The following is a 16,573-nucleotide window of genomic DNA, read 5'->3' as shown; positions in this document are numbered from 1 at the left end:
AAATAGGTTCTAGTCTCGTCTTACCTCAAGGTTTTTTCTACAAGTGCCTGATTTCGGGAATGTGTTTTTGTTCTGCAGTGCCATGCTCGGTTCTTATCCTTCCATTTCCTTTTGTTATTTCTGGGTCTCCTCCCCTCCTCTGCTGTGGTTGACGGTATAATTGAGGCACTGACCCAAAGATGTGTAGATTAAATACAAGCAGTCTAACAGAGAGGCTGTACAAAACAAAATAAAAGAAAGAAAAGTAAAGCACACTTCAAGCCAAGGACACTTCTATGCACTCCCTTTGCCTTTAACAGAGGAGGGGAAAAGCATAGTATTCTCTCAGCTGCTTCTTTTGTTTTTTTAACAAACTGAGGTCACCTCTCTATGCCTAATAATCCACAGTGTGTGAATAAGGTACACCTAACACACCCCCACCCTACAACTGCATTAGGTCATGCCAGACAGCATCCAGTTTCCTAAAGATGAACAAAAACCTCATCAAAGGGAAACGTCGACAGTCTGAAATGTGATTTTACCTTTTGTGTCGTTGTTGTATTTTAAAAGCGTTTCTTTTTTTTGTACATACTATCTTAATATGTAACATATTGTATTGTGTACATTTGGAATTGCTTTCGAGTATGACTAATATGAAAAATGACTGGACTAAAAGAAAAAAACAAATAAAAAAACATGGTTGTCCGCCTGAACTCATTTCCCTCGTGGCTGTGTGCTTAAAAGCAGGTTATATGATGTAAATAAACAGAACTATGTTTAAAAAAAATGTATTTGCGTTTGTGACTTTTGTGTGTGCGCAAAACACATTTTTTACAGTGGAGATGTGCCTCACATTTTGCAGCGCAGGCATCTTAAAATAGGAGCTGACTGGCTCCCCCTAGAGGCTTGAAGAGGAATAAGACATAAAGGGAAACGGAATCTGGAGTGTTGAGGGTCTTTATTTTAATTTATGGGAATGTTTAAATATTTATGGATTCTGTGAGTAGTAGCTGTAATAATGGGATTCTATTAAAACGGATGACCCCACCAAAGTAAAGACACACTTTTCATCACATTCTTAGGCTTTGCAAATGAGCAGCACTTCTCACATGATCAGTAACCAACCTTGTCTGCATGGCTGTCCACAGGCTCTTCAGGAACAAGTCTCACCACTCGCCTAAACCCCCTTTAGGCATTTATTTGCAAGATATTTCTAAATTAACTTAATAAAAATTTAAGTTACACCTCTACCACTATCTACCCTGCTACATAATTATCCCATCGATTGCAAAACAAATCTCTGGGTGCCATGTCTCTTTGTATCAGGCCTGCCTAAACTTGTGAAGTTACTAATTTTAACTGGGGGCGGGGTGTAAATATATATTATGTGATTGGTAGCTGTAATGATGAGAAAATTCATTATCAAGTCAGAATAAAGACACGATTTTCTGCAGATCCTTGACTTGCAAAAATAATAACCACAGTGTGTCTGTATTACAACCTAGAAAATTTAGTAAAATAAACAATAAAATCCCACTTGCATGTCTTCCTGTATACCTCCGAGTGGACTAAGCTTTCATAAAGAGCATCTCATCCATATCCCATCCCCCCTTCTCATGTAGTCTTCCATTCAGAGGCCACTGATGCCTTGTGTCTGGCCCATATCGGAATCCTTGCAAGAAATCTGACCAAAGCCACTGACAGCAGCTCCTAGCTGCAGCTTCCTGTGTTTGAGGACAGGCTGAACAACACATGGCAGTCTGATTCAGAACTTCAATTTTTATATTATTTTATTGGAACTAAAAGGTTAACACACAACTGTTAAAATGTTCACGCTGAAGTCTTTTTTTTTTTTTTGCAAAAAAGTATCTGAAAGGATGGCCCAATTAGCTGCAAGTTCTTCTTGTTCAGTTTCTGGAGGGGGGAGAAAAATAATCCGACATACAATATTTGCTCTTAAAATTAAAAACAGAACAGTTTATGTCAATGGATACCTACAAAGTTGAGCAGAGGAACAAACGGAAATTTCTTTTCAAATACCTCTTTATAAAAAAAGGAAAAAAAGAAAAAAAAAGAAATCAAATTTGAAATATTTACAATTCTCCTTGAAAACAATAACCGAATGGGACATTAACAGCTCAAATAGAAAGTGAAACGTCAAATATTTACTTATTTTGTCCAGGTGACAAACTGCTTACAGAAAAACTTATGATAAATTCTTTTAAAAATGCAGTAGTCCCATGTTTTACCTTATCCAAAGGATTTTAATTTGTAGCGACCTGGCCCCTGTCCTTGCTGGGCTGGCTCTTCAGGAGCAGCTCCATGTTTTGGGCTTTCAGTCTCTCCAGTTCCTTCTCCATCTCTTTGACCCGGACCGAGCAGTTCTGACCCCCGGGCTCCACGGCGCGTCTCAGCCGGTTGTTCTCCTCCTCCAACCGGGACATGCACTTCTCCAGCTCCAGGTACTCCTTGACCAGCTCCTGCTTGGTCATATTCTGCAGGCTCTCGACGTGATACATCTCGTAGGTCTCGGAAAAGTCTCTTTGGAGGAACTCTCCACCCGCGTTCCCGGGCCTCCCGATGCCATCGCTGCCCCCGCCGCTGCCGTCATCGTAGTCCTGGTCCTCGTTTTCCAAGACCTCATCCTCGCTGCCAGTGTCCTCCATGCAAACCCCGACCCCAGAAGGCCGCCTGACCCCCATCTGGGTGTTGAGGTCGGGTTCCTCTCGGTCGTGCTCGTCCATCAGGAACTGAGTTGTGTTGTAAGGGGCAACCGGGAGCCCTTTGGCGAACATTTCCTCTCTTATGCGCGAAGCTCTGGCAGTCTCCTTCTCTTCTAGGGCTTTCTTTTCCTCCCAGGAAAGTTTGTTATACGGCTTCCAGTGGCGCTTCTTCTTGGAGGTCCTGCGCCTGTGCCTTTTCTTGCCTAGACGCGCATCTAAGCCCGTATCAGAGTCGATGTGCAAACTATCCACTTGTACCTGCAGCCGTCTGTCTTGGGCGTTTTTTCCCTGTGTGGTGTGGTGGTCTCCTGTCGCTCCTTGGATGCTGCGTTTCTGATGAGGCTGAGTTGAAATCGGGCACTTCTGGACCTCGTTTCCGGCTGCTAACCCAGGGCACACCTCCCTCTGCCCGCCTTTCATTTGCCGTAACTTGTCTGTGTTGATATCCTCGCAGTTCTCCGCCCGCTGCTCCTGCTTATGCTCGCTCTGTCGCCCCCTGTCGCCGTTTTGTGGTCCATCATGGTTTCTAGCTGGGAGATGCTCCAACGCGTCTCCACTGCTCCCACCTGAAGGGCTGGCTGAAGTTTTCAGGTGATGGGTCGTCTCCTCTGGCTCAGTCATCCTGGTGTTCCGCTCCTATGGCTCCACTTTAGCACATTTTTAGATGATATTCATGCTCCCGTGACTGAGTTTTAAAGTTCGTTAAAAAGACGTTAATTTGAACAAAAATATTCTACAATCTCGCGTAATCAATAAAGAAACTTTTGAGATTGTTTGCGTTTGTAAACAAACGCGCGCAAAGTAAAAGTAAACTTCCGAACAGTAAACACTTGTTACTCCTCCAAGGGTTTGTCAGAGCAACTGTCGCTAACTACCATTAACTGTTTCGATGCTGTCAGAGTTATCGTTAACCCGGAGACAGCGTTCCGCCGTCACAACAGTGTCCAGTGTGCCGCTCAAGAAGAGGGAGCTCGTGTTTATATACCAGCTCCGCCTCTACCCGTGCGCATGCTACTGCTTTCAACTCCTGATGGATTGTGGGGTATGACGTTTTCGTTTCGGCGAAGCCTTGGCGGAGACCTTCGCGCCAAACTACATAGCCCACAAGTCTACCATAACTGGCGAGCTTCTTGACCAATCAATTAAGAGGATCTCGAGTCCGCTAAAGCCTACCCTACTCTTTGTTGATTGGACCAGAGAATAATTTTGCTGTTGCTAAGCTCAAGGTATTTTCTGATTGGGCAGATCAATAGTCAATCACAGGACCGTAATCCACGCAAAGAAAGCAGTCCCGGGCATTTTACGGACGCTACTATTTACAAATGAAGGGGTTGTGTTTGCAATTGAAGAACTAAAAGTTAATCTGTTTACATTTGAAATAAGTGATTTGCAAACTGGAGCAAATATGCGTGGTTTAAACACACAATAATAGGCTTTGTTTTTATTTACTCATCCAGCCAACATAGGACAAAATTACCCATACAATTAACCCCCCCTGTATTTTAAGCTACAACAACAAACTGTCTTGCGGAATCTAGTCCGTCTTCGACGTTCATTTGAGAAACTAAGTAAATACAGCTTATTCAAAACATAAATTTTTGTACATGTCAGCTGCCATAAAAATGCGTTGCTCAGGCGCCATTTAAGAGATTGAATGTTTCCGTGTCAAAAGTCTCTTCTGTGCGGAGTGATATGTTGTGGGGCAGAGGGCCAGGGGAACTCTGGAATCAGCGTAAACAAACGACATTTATTGTGAAGCTGCCGTGGAGAGCGCTGTTCCGAACCCCTCGTTGTTAAAGGGTGGGTCAGGCGATCTCACACTTGCTCAATAATCCTATTAGCAGTTGACGAAGTGGTGTAGATCAGCGTTTGAGTTTTTCCGCGGAGCCAACGTTCTGATACGCAGTGTTAGTTTTACACTGTTGTCTCGTGTTAACGGCTAAGGAGACGCTAGCTAGCTAACGTTAGCCAAACGTTAGCCAACGGGCGCTACGTGTCGTGGCTCCCAAACTAAACACTACACTACTCCACATACATACGAAGCCATACGTACAACAACAAAAATAAACTTAACGTTTAACTCATTGGTCACAGAAAACGCTCCTAGTCGGTCTGAGTATGACGAAAAACGCCATACTGCACTAAAGCTAGGTAAGCTAACGTAAGTTAGCGTACGCTACCGTGTAGCGATAATATAAAAAGTATTAAACCATGAGTGATAGACCGTTTTTAAATAAAATTGTTTGGCTTGTGTCAGTTTGTCGATTCAACTGCAGCAAAGCAACTACAATGCGCTGTGCTACTGGTAATGATAGCCATCTGCTAACTAGGCCAACGTGTTCATATGGGGCCCGCGTAATTCCTGGGCTGTTTTATTCCGATGTGATTTTCTCGTTTCACTAAAGCGATTAGTGTACACATTTCAAGTACTGCCACAGTTAGTCGAACTGTACAAGTCAGAGTACCGAAAATATACACAAACAGACTGAAAACATTCGTTTTTTGAAACAGTCCTTCACATGAGACGTTTGAGCAACTGTCTTGCTTTCAGGAAGTAGACCGCGCCTGATCTTTCCAGTTTCCCTTTAGTTAACTAGTGTTAGCAAGCTCTAGATGGGTGTAACTCGCCAAACCAATAATCTTCTACAGTATTCACAACTTTTCTGTATTGTCGGCTTGTGTGAAATAAACAAATGGAAATAAAATGCTGTGGGGAAAAAGGTTGAAACCTTTATGTGGAATATGTTAATGTGGTTAATTTGTTTTATTTGTTTTCTGATGCACATTATTTACATGTGCATACTACATGCATACATATTTGATGTCACAATGGTTAAAGAGTTAGTCATTATTCTGTGTTAATCCTTAACTGTGCATGCTTCACTGTGTCATCCACAAATTGTGTCCAGTTTTCACAAAGCAGTTTGCTTCCATTAATGGAAGAAGTGGGTTATTCAGTCTGTGGCCTTATGTTGGGTGACTGGTCTCTCCTAACACTGCCAGTGAAGACTGGTTACAAACAACACAGGCCCACTGTTTCTACTAATAGAAGCAGGCAGAGTTTCAGCTTTGGCAAATAAGCAAGGCAAACTGGGAAATCCTTTGAGAGGGGAGGTGATCTGTTCTAGTTAATATGAAACCTAATGACCATGGAGATTGAGAAACAGTACCAGGGCTTCCCATATTCTCAAATCAAGGAGCGGTGCGCAGCTACAGCACCAGAGCTGCTCCTGCATAGATCACAGCTTGTGAGGATTAGCAGGCATGACTTAATCTCTCACCCTGTCCAACATAGTAGTTGCTGCAATTGAGCGGAGATGAAAGATATGTGTAATATACTATTATACGCTGGTGCACGGGCCTGAAGAGGAGGTGCAGGAGGAGTTTGTGCAGACAGCAGGTCCAGATGGGTGTTTTAGTAAGGGAAACAGTCAATCCACCAGCTTCATTAAATGACCAGGTTAAAGAAACATCACCTTAGGCTCCATCCACCCAGCCTACCAAACCTGTACGTGTGTGTTTCCTTTGCACATGGCTGTGACTCAGCTCTGTCACTCTCTGCTCTCTGTTATAACTCCATTACTAAGACTTAATTAAGTTTGCAGGCAGTGCTCTGGTACTGTGAGCACCATCTAATAATCAAAAAATTAAAAAAGACTGCAGTGCAGGTTTTCACTTTCATAACCAACCCTTTAAATCCGTGCAGACAGCATGAACATACTGGCCACAGATGATGAATGTGGCATTACGGAACTGATTGTTGTTGTTGAGAGCTAAGCAGTTACTTTTAATAACCAACAGGGGACGCCAGCTCCTCAGTCACTGGCATTTGAATGGGGAACAGTTTTACTAAAGTGGAAGCACTTTTTTCTGCTCTTGATCTCCATTTAGAGGAAGGTGTTTACATATTTGAAAGTTTGCCTGAACAATCAGGGTTATATGTTTGCTTTACCTCCTCTGAAAGAAAAGATTTCAGCTGTTTAAATGTTTGCTGAGCCTAGACAAAGGGTAACCTGCTCTTTGCCTGTGGACGTTAATCACGCCACTATATTCATGTAAGTATGCAAGCTTTTTAAAATTTATATATGAAAAGGTAGGTGAAACAGCACAATTTTTCTTTTTGGAATACAGCATGGCATCCGCGCAAAATAAACTCGAAATAAACATTTCAAACAAGTCTATATTTGGGTTTATTTATTTTATTTACAAAAAACAAAAAGGTCCCATAAAAAGTTTTTTGGTTTTTTTTGAAGAACAGATTTAACCAAAAAGGCTTTGATACGCAACTGTTGAGACTCTGTGCGCACATAGTGCGCTTTAAACCATTTAAACAAGTGTGTATACAAATTAATGTATGGAGGGGGACTTGACCATACCTGATCCACCACCAAGGTCCCTTTACGTTTTCGTTGGGGCAGGAAGAGGAAGAGGAGGAGGAGGAGTAAGGTGTTGGCTCCAGAAGCGTGCGACTCGTTTGGAGTCCTGCGCACAAACATGAGTAGCAAATCTGGGGAGGGGACTCCTGCGGTCGGTTCTCTCTCTCTCTCGCTCGCTCTCTTTCTGCGGGCTGGGGGTCTGTCTGGGGCAGTTTAAGGACACCTGCGCCCTCAGCTTCCTCAAACCCCTAAAGTTACAAGCTTAAGTTTATTTCGCTGGAGTTTATGTAGCGATCATGTTAAGCGTAGGCACCGGCAAGACCAGTCCCAGGGAGCACAGGAGGAAAGTGAATGAGAAGACGACGGACCTCATCAGGAGGCTCGGTAAGGACACCTCCAAATCTGACCTGCTCCTAGGAGTTCACCGTCAGCTCCAGGCTGAAGTGTTTTGTTTTGTTTTTCCGCTCATTGTTGGTACAAACTTAACTGAGGCTTCAGTGATTTTTAGTCACCTTGTTTGTTATGTTGCCTTTTTCTAAGACAGCAATTATAATCGGTAGCTATTTATGCCTTCATAATTCATAACATAGTTTCTCTTAGAAGGCGGTGTAATTCGAGAAATCTTTGCATCTTTCTGAAAAGATGATTCATTTCACCTACTTTCATTGATAATTGCTCACTTCTTAGTTACAGATTGTTTGGTTTAATTTGTAGTCTCGTTAATTCGTGTCATTCATTTACTTCCCCCAGTTTACAAAAAATACATTAACAAAACAGGCATAACAGGTTTGCTTTTTTAAAATGATGATGTTCTTAGAAAGTGAGTAATGACCGAGCTTACAGATAATGGCATCAAACAGAAGCGAAGTTCTGAGTATTTGTGGGTGTAGTTACAACAGTCATGTGTTTATGAAGAGCAGAGTTGCTCACTGGACTACTGCTCTGATTCAGGCTCCTCGCCATTCCCATCTCAGCCTACTCCCCTCACAGTTCAGTCCCGATATGTCACTGCCCCTTCCCAAACTCGCCCCAAAATAGACACTTGCTGAGCAGCCATAGCGCACCTGTCAGAATCTCTGAGAAGACGCTGGATTTCTGGAAGGCTGAACCAGTGTTAACGACGTATATATGCAGGCATACAAAATTAGCTCACAGACAGAAATGTTGGATGAAATCTTTGCTTTTTATTTTATTTCTTTTTTTTTCTTTTCAGTTTTATATATATAAAGGGGACGTATTGTGTTTTTTTACCCAACCCCATATTTTTAATTCCTGGACTTTAGTAGAGTAGTTTTGCATGACTCACTTGTAAATATTTATCTTGAGGTGTTGCACTGGCACAATATGATCCAGTAATAAGCTGTACTATATCAGGGATTTCCACTCTCATTGATGTACAGTGGCACATAGCCAAGAGTGGAAACCGGTCTGAAACTGAGCATTCAGAGCAGCATGAAGCCTGAAACTTTGGCAGTGTTTCACATGAGCATCCAACATTGTAACAGCATAAGCATGAGGAATGCACTCATGACTACCTAATTAGGCACATCTGTTCAACTGCCTATTAAGACAAATAGGTAATCAGCCAATCACCTGGCAGGAACACTGTGCATTTAGGCATGTAGACATGATTAGAACAACCTGCTGACGGTCAAACGGAGCACTGGAATGAGGAAGAAAGGTAATTGAAGTGACTTTGAACATGGCATGGTTGGTGGTGTAAAATGGGCTGGTCTGAGTATTTCTGGTCTGCAGTATCATAATTATTTTTGGTCAGTTTTAAATCATAATTTTAACACAATTACTGAGGAAGTAAATCCAACTCTTTTTCTTAATATCTTATAAACAAAATAGAGTATTAAGTGTTTTATTGGTCAACTGAAACAGGAAGTCCAGTTAGCTGACAAAGAACAGCACAAAGTAATCGAAACAGGAACATATGAGGGAGGCACTAACAAGCTGACACAGTACAGCACAACAATGAGCTAAGAAAACCATAAGGGATTAAATATGCACGTGGGGTAATCAGGGGTATGGAAAACACCCGTTAACACAGCTGAACCTAACTGAAGAAAATGAGACAAAAGATGCAAAATTAAATAAAACACACGAGAAACTAACTAAATAAAACGAGGAATAACTAAACAGAGGCTCTCTAATGCAGAGATGGGGACTAGACAAGATACAGGAAACGCACCAGGAGAGGAAAATGTGAAACTTGGGGGATTACTGATAAACAGACTCTGGATCATGACGTTAAACTCCAGGAAGATAATTATAACAACCCAGAATGGGGCATAATAATTGTTTTATCTGCAGTGGTGTAGTGGTTGCTGGTTTGATTCTTGCCAGAGATACAAGTTTTTTGGGGTTGGCATCCGTTTAAGAACTCTGTCAAATCAAACATGTGGAGTTATCTGCTGTGGCAGCCCCTAGTGGTAAGGGGGTGGCTGCAAATAACAACTTTATTTATCCTAAAGTCGCTATAGGCCAAAATTGTGATTGAAAGCAAAGACCTTAATAAGTAAAAACAGTATGCAGAAACAATCTCTTATAAATTCAGCTCTTCTTGCATGTTTAGTGAAAACAGAAATGCAGAATTTTAATGTTTTTGCAACAGTGTGTAAACATGGATCCATACTTCTGCAGTGGCACCATGTTTAAACTCTGACACTATGCACAGACTTGTTTAAGCATTACTGAAGTCTGAAACTGTATCTGCGCCTGAAAACGCAACACTGGCATTGCTATATTTGAGTGTCCCACTAATACTTAATAATAAAGCAAGTGAGGTCACCCAAGTAGACTCACCACCACCACTTGTTGTCATAAATTTGTCAGGTGACTGTCCACCCACCATGTTTTAGCCGCTTTCACATCAAAGCGAAAACACCGAATAGTTTCGCAATCTGCAGGTGGGACTGACCTAAGTTCAAAGGTTTTGTGTCATGTGGTGTCACAGGACTGATCCGCCTTCCTCGTTCAAACATTTCTCACTCACAGTGAGCCAAAGTGACGAATGTGGCCTGAGAGGCAGAGATTTGTTAGTTTTGAGATAATCCATGTTTGAATCAGACTAGCGCAAACATGGATAAATATATTCATTGCCACAGACGTCCCCACAGGGGTTTTGGGGGATTTGATTTCAGGGAGAGAGTCTGCGGCTGTTGGCAGCGCTGTTAACGGTGGTACACAGCAATTAGTTTCTTGTGTGAGCCAACAGCCTGCATAAGCCAAGGATTTACAAAACAACATCCATGATGAGTTTCAGTCGGTTTAGACCGAAGAGATGGGACAATTTCACACGTTGCATCTACAAGATGAATGTAAACACGATCGTGAGCTGAGGTGATGTTTTCGGAGGCCGCTGCAGGGAATACGTGGTATCTGTTTGGTATCTGAGTAAACTCAGCTGTAAATCTGAGAGCTTTACATATGCTTTATGTCTGCGATTGTGGTCAACAACATTCCCGGCCAAACAGGTCACAATCAACAAGGTTATCATCTGTTATTCGGTTTGAATGGTCAGGTGTTTAGAAGGATTTAACCTCAGTGGGATCTAACTGAGCCCCAACATACAATAAATAGCATCAGTTGTGTAACAACAGACACTTATTCCGACTGTGTATGTGACTAATAAAATTTGAATTTGAATTTGATTGTGAATAACCTTTTTTTTTCTAAATAATCACAGCTCCGCTGTTTTTGTGTGTGCAGGCTCACATTGTAGCAAAGAAAAGTATTGCCAGTTTATTAGACAAAAGGTAAAATATATACTGACGTGTTCAAGCTAAAGTCAGCTCTATTCAACTCCATTCAAATTTCAATTTTTTTTCAAGTTGTGCACTGTCCAAAAGAAAATAGGAATCCCCTTTCCCTTCTACCAAACCATACTGCTCTCAAAGTCTGGTTTTCTCCTGCCTATGGTTAAGTCTGCCAACCTCAGGTTGGAAAACAGTAAATCAACAGTAGAGGTTTGACTTTAATGTGGCTTAAAAATCACGATCATAGCCTTGTTAATACGCATTGCAACCTTAAATTGTGCTTTGACGGCATATTTAACCACATATTGGCAAATAAAATGACAGTTTTTTACAAAAGCTCATTTATTTCTCAACATTTTTTTAATATTTTATTGGAATCCAGATATTGTTCAGAGCGAGTCTAGTCGCACACAGTGAGTCCTGCTTACTGTGTGGTCATAACTTGCTTATTAATGAGCAAATAAATGATGTTTCATTCATTATAAGAGACAAAGAGAACGTTTGACTAAAAGCTGTTTGTTTTCGACTGAATGCAAAGAGGCTGCTCTGCTTTCATGTTCAACTCCCTGCTGTCCAGAAACCATTGGCAACGATTCTGCATTTCCAAATAACACTCACTTTTTTCTACTCAGTCCTTTTTTGGGGGGTTGGGGGGGTTCACATCAGGAAATTCCACAGAGAGTCCCGATTCCAAAGAAGAAAAATACGGTTTCCAACTGATCATTTTTCTTCTTTTGAGCTGGAATCTCATCATTTTGCCTAAACACTTTTGATTTTGGAGATGCAGACTGGATGCCACTGTTTGCCTCCTAGAGGGGACAGCTATGCGACAGAGCTGAGAAACTTTAATTGGCCCGTATTAAATCTACAGCCCCTATACTTGTCTATCTTTATGCGAGAATCCATGCTAGCTGACTCTTGTGACTGCTGCTATGCTGACAGAAACGTGAACCGTGTCCCGGGAGGAGCTGGTATGTGGGCCTGAGTGAAGAGGACTCATGCAAGCACAGTGCACTGACCAGCTGATATAGTTATTTGGATTTTAATCCTCCTTTCAGCGTTAAAGCTACACTGCTGCTCACAGTGTCAAAGCACCCTCGGAGGAATCTCCATTGCTGAGTTAATTAAAATGTTAATTGTTTTCCGTTATTTGCTTTATCCACTTGCAAGTGGCACAGTTGTAGAGATAGATAATGTCAGTCTGTTGGGTTGAGACGAAAAGATCTCTTCTAACTATTCATTGTATTGTCATGAAATTTCATTTACTTTCACGTTCCCCTGAGAAGGAATCTTATTGGCTGTGGTGTCCCTTTCTCTTTCCTGCATGAACATTTGGTTAATTGACATTAAATATGTGATGCACACCTCTGTTACCTCCATAGGAGATGAACTGTGTTTTTCAGTCCTAGCTTTTACTGCTTTGACTGAGGAACTCATTTACAGGAGGCAACACTTTTTAAAGCAATGCTCATTAGTAGCATCCCTCTTAAGTAGGCTTTTAAAAACTCAGTGTACAGTACAGCGTCTGGGTTAACTGTCCCAGACATTATTATTTCAGCAAATTATAAATACCTGTCTAGCCATAATTTTGGGATTATACTTTTTCAAAACTACACATCTTCTTAACTAACCTTGTATTTTGGATCGTGTCATCCCAGACATTCTCTTGGCTGCAGTTTTATGTCTTCTTCCTGCCGCATTATCACAGTTGCCTTGCCAACTGGAGAAATTGCAGATGTTGCTCCTCACTGAATGATCCTTGAGTACTTTTATTGAAAACCCTTTATTTCTAAGAGAGTGCCACTGTGCCAGTATTATCCTAAGAATGCCTGATTTGAAGTGGTACAAATATTTGTTGAGCCAATCATGTGGCAGTGATTGCATTATAGTCTTGTATACACGGTTAAGATAACCCCCCCAAAGGTCAAACTGAGCATCAGAATGGGAAAGAAAGGTGATTGGAGAGATTTTGAATGTGGCACAGTTGTTGGTTCCAGACAAGATGATCTCTGAGTATTTTAGAAACTGATGATCTACTGTGATTTTCTGCACAGTAATTCCTAGTTTTTCCAGAGAAGAGTAAAAAATTTCCAGAGAGCAAGACCAATGCATGACATTATCACGTCAAAATAGACAAATCTCTGAGTAATGTTTCCAGAAACTTGTTGAATTGATGTTATAACTAGCATATAGGCCGTCACAGGCCCGGCCTGGTATTAACAAGGTGTACCTTGTTAAAAGTCGGCTCATTTGTATGTGTTAATTAGCCAAACTTTACTAACTACCAAAATATAACCGGTGTTTAGTTTTCATCTTTATGCACAAACTCTAGCAGTGCTTTAAAGTTTGGTGATTTGGAACTACTTCAGCCAGAATAAGCTAAGCTTTAGCTTCTGTAGATGTCAGCTAGCTGACTTGTTTACATGTACCTGCTGACAAAACCCACTCTCAGTAAGCGCCTCTTTTTGATGGATATCTGGACTCTATCTTGATTTAAAGATAAGGTTTAACAGTTGTACTTTTTTAAAACCTTTTAAATTGTCAGTGTTGCCTCAGCGGGTTTTTTTTTACTCCGAGTGTGCTATTACATTAGGCTTATCAAGCAAATTAGCATACTTTTTCTTACAACATCATCATTAAAATCACAGCTTTAATTAATGACTAAATATCTGTTGGTAATAGCTCATTAGCAAAAGGTAGCAAATCAAAATGGCAAACTAAGACAGTAAACATGGTAAATATCAGTAAACACTGACATTTGTGAGCATGTTTCGTACAATAACATTAGAACTGGGGCAAAAACACTTCTATGCTACAGACTTTTCAGCCTCTTTTAAAATAGTACACCAACATGCTAAACCGAAATGTTATGAAGAGGCTTTTCAGAAGTACACCAAACTGTACCAAATTTCTTAAATCTGTGGATATGGCCACACTTGGGGACTTGTAGCTACTCGCACTTTGCATTGTGGGCAGATAATAAAATTATACAGGCAGTAAAACAAGAATGTGGCTGTAGCGGGAGAGGGAATAATAAAAAGTGAAGCAGGAGGTTGAGAGAGAGCTAGTTAAGGCTGTTTGGGTAGCTTAGCGTGGTCACTGACCTGCAGTTAATCAGGTCCTTGTGCTGTGCTTGTGGGAATGCCTTGCATGTGGTAACAGCTTGGAAAAACAGGCTTGTTATGGACGGCCTGGCAGGGGGAGTTCTTTGTTTTCAACCCTGATGGGGAGAAATCCATGGTTTCACCCAGTGCGCTTTCAGGGATAGGGAGGGAGTGGAGGGAAGTTTCTGTTTGCTATAACTTTGGGGGTCCATTACTTACTCCAGAACTTGGCACTGACACGATGAGGACTGTGATTTAAGAGCTAAAGAAACAAATGAAGCCCTTTCTTTAGACATGAACAGAAAAGACTAAAGCCTGAAGAATAATTTGAGCAGTGAGTGAGAGCTGGTTTTGGCTGTTTCCTTCAGCAGTACTAAAAGGGAAGGTTCCATAAGAGAGCCCATTTGTTCTTGCAAAAGACTAAACATGCCATGGCTGAATGCTGTTTAACACCTGTGTTAGTTGCATTACTATTGCCTAGTAACGCAACTAACCTATGCCTATTCAATAGGCTATTTGCAGCAACCAAGTTCTTAACATAACTTTTTAAACCAGTTAAACCAGTTGTTTGAAGCATTTACATATTCAGATACATTTACTTGATTAAGAACTGTTCAAGTGAAATTCAAAACATTTTCAAACCCTCCCAATGAGAAATGTAACAACTTAACCTTTTAACCTCACATTTACTGAAATGATTAACTAAATGAGAAAGCAGCAAAGTCACAAACATGCATAATTTAAAGGAAACACTCCTTACTACTATAAATACATAAAAAAAAAACCTGTTGAAATACACAGTGGAAAAGTATTTGACCTCGTCCTGATCATCAAGCAAAATGTAAAATTAGACAAAGATAACCTGAGTAAATACAAAATGTTGCTTTTAAATGATGATTTAATAATTAATTAATTAAAATAAATCTATCCAAACCTACTTGGCCCTAAGCATAGCTGGACTGGCCATCGGGCATACGGGGCATTTGCTGGAGTTATTCTGTCTTTACGCTGTCAGCTGCCTCTTCTTTGCTCATTCTTTGCTCATTCTTTCCCCTCCCTCTCCTGTTTCTACTTCAATGAACACGATCATGAAACTGATCAATGATCAGCTGATCAGCTTTTCTCTCTTGTTTGTTTATCGCCCACTTTGCGCCAGAAAGAGGAAACCAGCGGATGTCGCGCTAAACAACAGCTGCACGTTTAAGCTTGATCAGCTGTTGTTAGAATTTGTTTAATATTAATTTCAAGTATCAGCTGATGTTTGCTGGAACCACAGCTGTTAAGCTGCTGGTCATGATATCGGTTTGGATATGTGGTGAGAGGGAAACATGAAGATGAAACCAGGAGATGTCCTTACTGAATCATCAAGCTGAACAGGTGATGGACAAACAGGTTTACCTTTTAGGTGACATGAATGAGTTAAAGGGAAGTTATGAACTGTTTCTGAGAGACAAATAACACCAGGATCCTTTTTTACGCTGAGAGCTGGTAACTATGCAGGGGCGGATCTAGCAAAGTTTTGCCAGGGGGCCAGGTAGGGCATTAACAGGGAAAAGGGGGCACAAAGAAATATGTTCTTATTCTCATTTAAAATGTCTTGCTTTTATTAAATAATTATCTGAAGATTACAACCAAAGTTTTTATCTGACGTAAAATGTATAGAAATCATACATATACCAACAAGACAGTGTCCATCACTTTCACAACAGCGTCTGTTTTCATTCAAAGGCTTTATGGCTTTTCCTGTAATACCTGGGGGGCCGGTCTGTAGTCAAAATGCCCGGGCCAATTTTTTGTTCCAGTCCAGCCCTGGCCCTAAGTGAAAAAGCAACTGCTCCCGGAATCTAATAACTGGTTGTGCTACTTTGACAGGAACAACTGCAATCGAGCATTTGCAATAACTGACTGAGTCTTTCACGTCACTGTGGAGGAACTTTGGCCACCAGATTCAGGTCATGAACTGATGGCTGGATTTCATCTTTCAGGATTTTCTGGTAGAGAGCAGAGTCCAGGGGTCCATCAGTTTTAACAAAGCAGCCTCAGCCCGTTATACTACCATGATGTTCGTTTTATGAAATGCTGTTAGTTTTATAGCAGATCCAACAGGACTCATACCTTCCCGAAATGTTGTCTTGTCTGTACACAGAATATTATTTCCAGTCTTGGGGACCATCAAGATGTTTTCTGTCAAATGTGAGACAAGCCTGTGTGGTTTTCACCTTGGAACTGTCCCATGGATACTATTTTTGCCCAGTCTTGTAGATCATGGTGTGATAGGTTGCTTTTTGAGATTTTCTTTCTTAGACTACTCTACTTTGTCAGACAGGTTCTATGTAAATGATTTTTTGATTCACTGGGTCTGGTTGTAGTTAGGCCTGTGTTATATGTTGCTGTGTGGCATCCAGAGGTGTGGACCCAATATGCGGGTCTCAGATGGAGAACTGAAGCTGACAGCAGCTTTATTGCTGAATATGCAGGAAACAAGGATACAAGGAACTTAAACTGAACACACCGGGGAACACAGGTGAACTAAATCAGGCTAACAAGCAAAACTCAACACAACACACATAGGACGAGAGGCAGGAAACAAGCTCCAGACACACAAACTTGATCCAGGGAAGAAAATA

General features: G+C 41.2%; 2 protein-coding genes across 4 annotated transcripts in view; one reads left to right on the top strand and one right to left on the bottom strand.

The window, feature by feature from the left end:
• Positions 1 to 1,751: 1,751 nt before the first annotated feature.
• On the bottom strand, positions 1,752 to 3,663 carry hexim1 (HEXIM P-TEFb complex subunit 1). Its single transcript, XM_080300154.1, has one exon. The coding sequence runs from the start codon at positions 3,321 to 3,323 to the stop codon at positions 2,244 to 2,246; it is 1,080 nt and encodes a 359-aa protein (XP_080156280.1). The 5' UTR covers positions 3,324 to 3,663; the 3' UTR covers positions 1,752 to 2,243.
• Positions 3,664 to 7,159: 3,496 nt separating this feature from the next.
• Positions 7,160 to 16,573, top strand: part of plcd3a (phospholipase C, delta 3a) — a 29,163-nt gene continuing 19,749 nt past the window's right edge. For 2 of the 3 annotated variants that reach the window (XR_013908469.1, XM_026164291.2), the window contains exon 1: positions 7,160 to 7,462. Coding sequence is in view for 2 of the 3 variants with exons in the window: in XM_026164291.2 (XP_026020076.2) it covers positions 7,375 to 7,462 (88 nt within the window). In the remaining variant the exon portion in view is untranslated. Of the gene's footprint in view, positions 7,463 to 8,676; positions 8,760 to 16,573 lie in introns of those variants that run through there. The other variant, XM_026164293.2, reaches the window with a different exon arrangement.

The sequence above is a fragment of the Astatotilapia calliptera genome, chromosome 4 (assembly GCF_964374335.1).
Source record: "Astatotilapia calliptera chromosome 4, fAstCal68.1, whole genome shotgun sequence".
Classification (NCBI taxonomy): domain Eukaryota; kingdom Metazoa; phylum Chordata; class Actinopteri; order Cichliformes; family Cichlidae; genus Astatotilapia; species Astatotilapia calliptera.
Note: the sequence above shows the minus strand (reverse complement) of the source record. Positions and strands in the feature narration are given on the sequence as shown.

Coding starts and splice junctions, on each gene's coding strand:
- hexim1 (XM_080300154.1), bottom strand. CDS start 3,323: ATGACTGAGCCAGAGGAGACGACCCATCACCTGAAAACTTCAGCCAGC.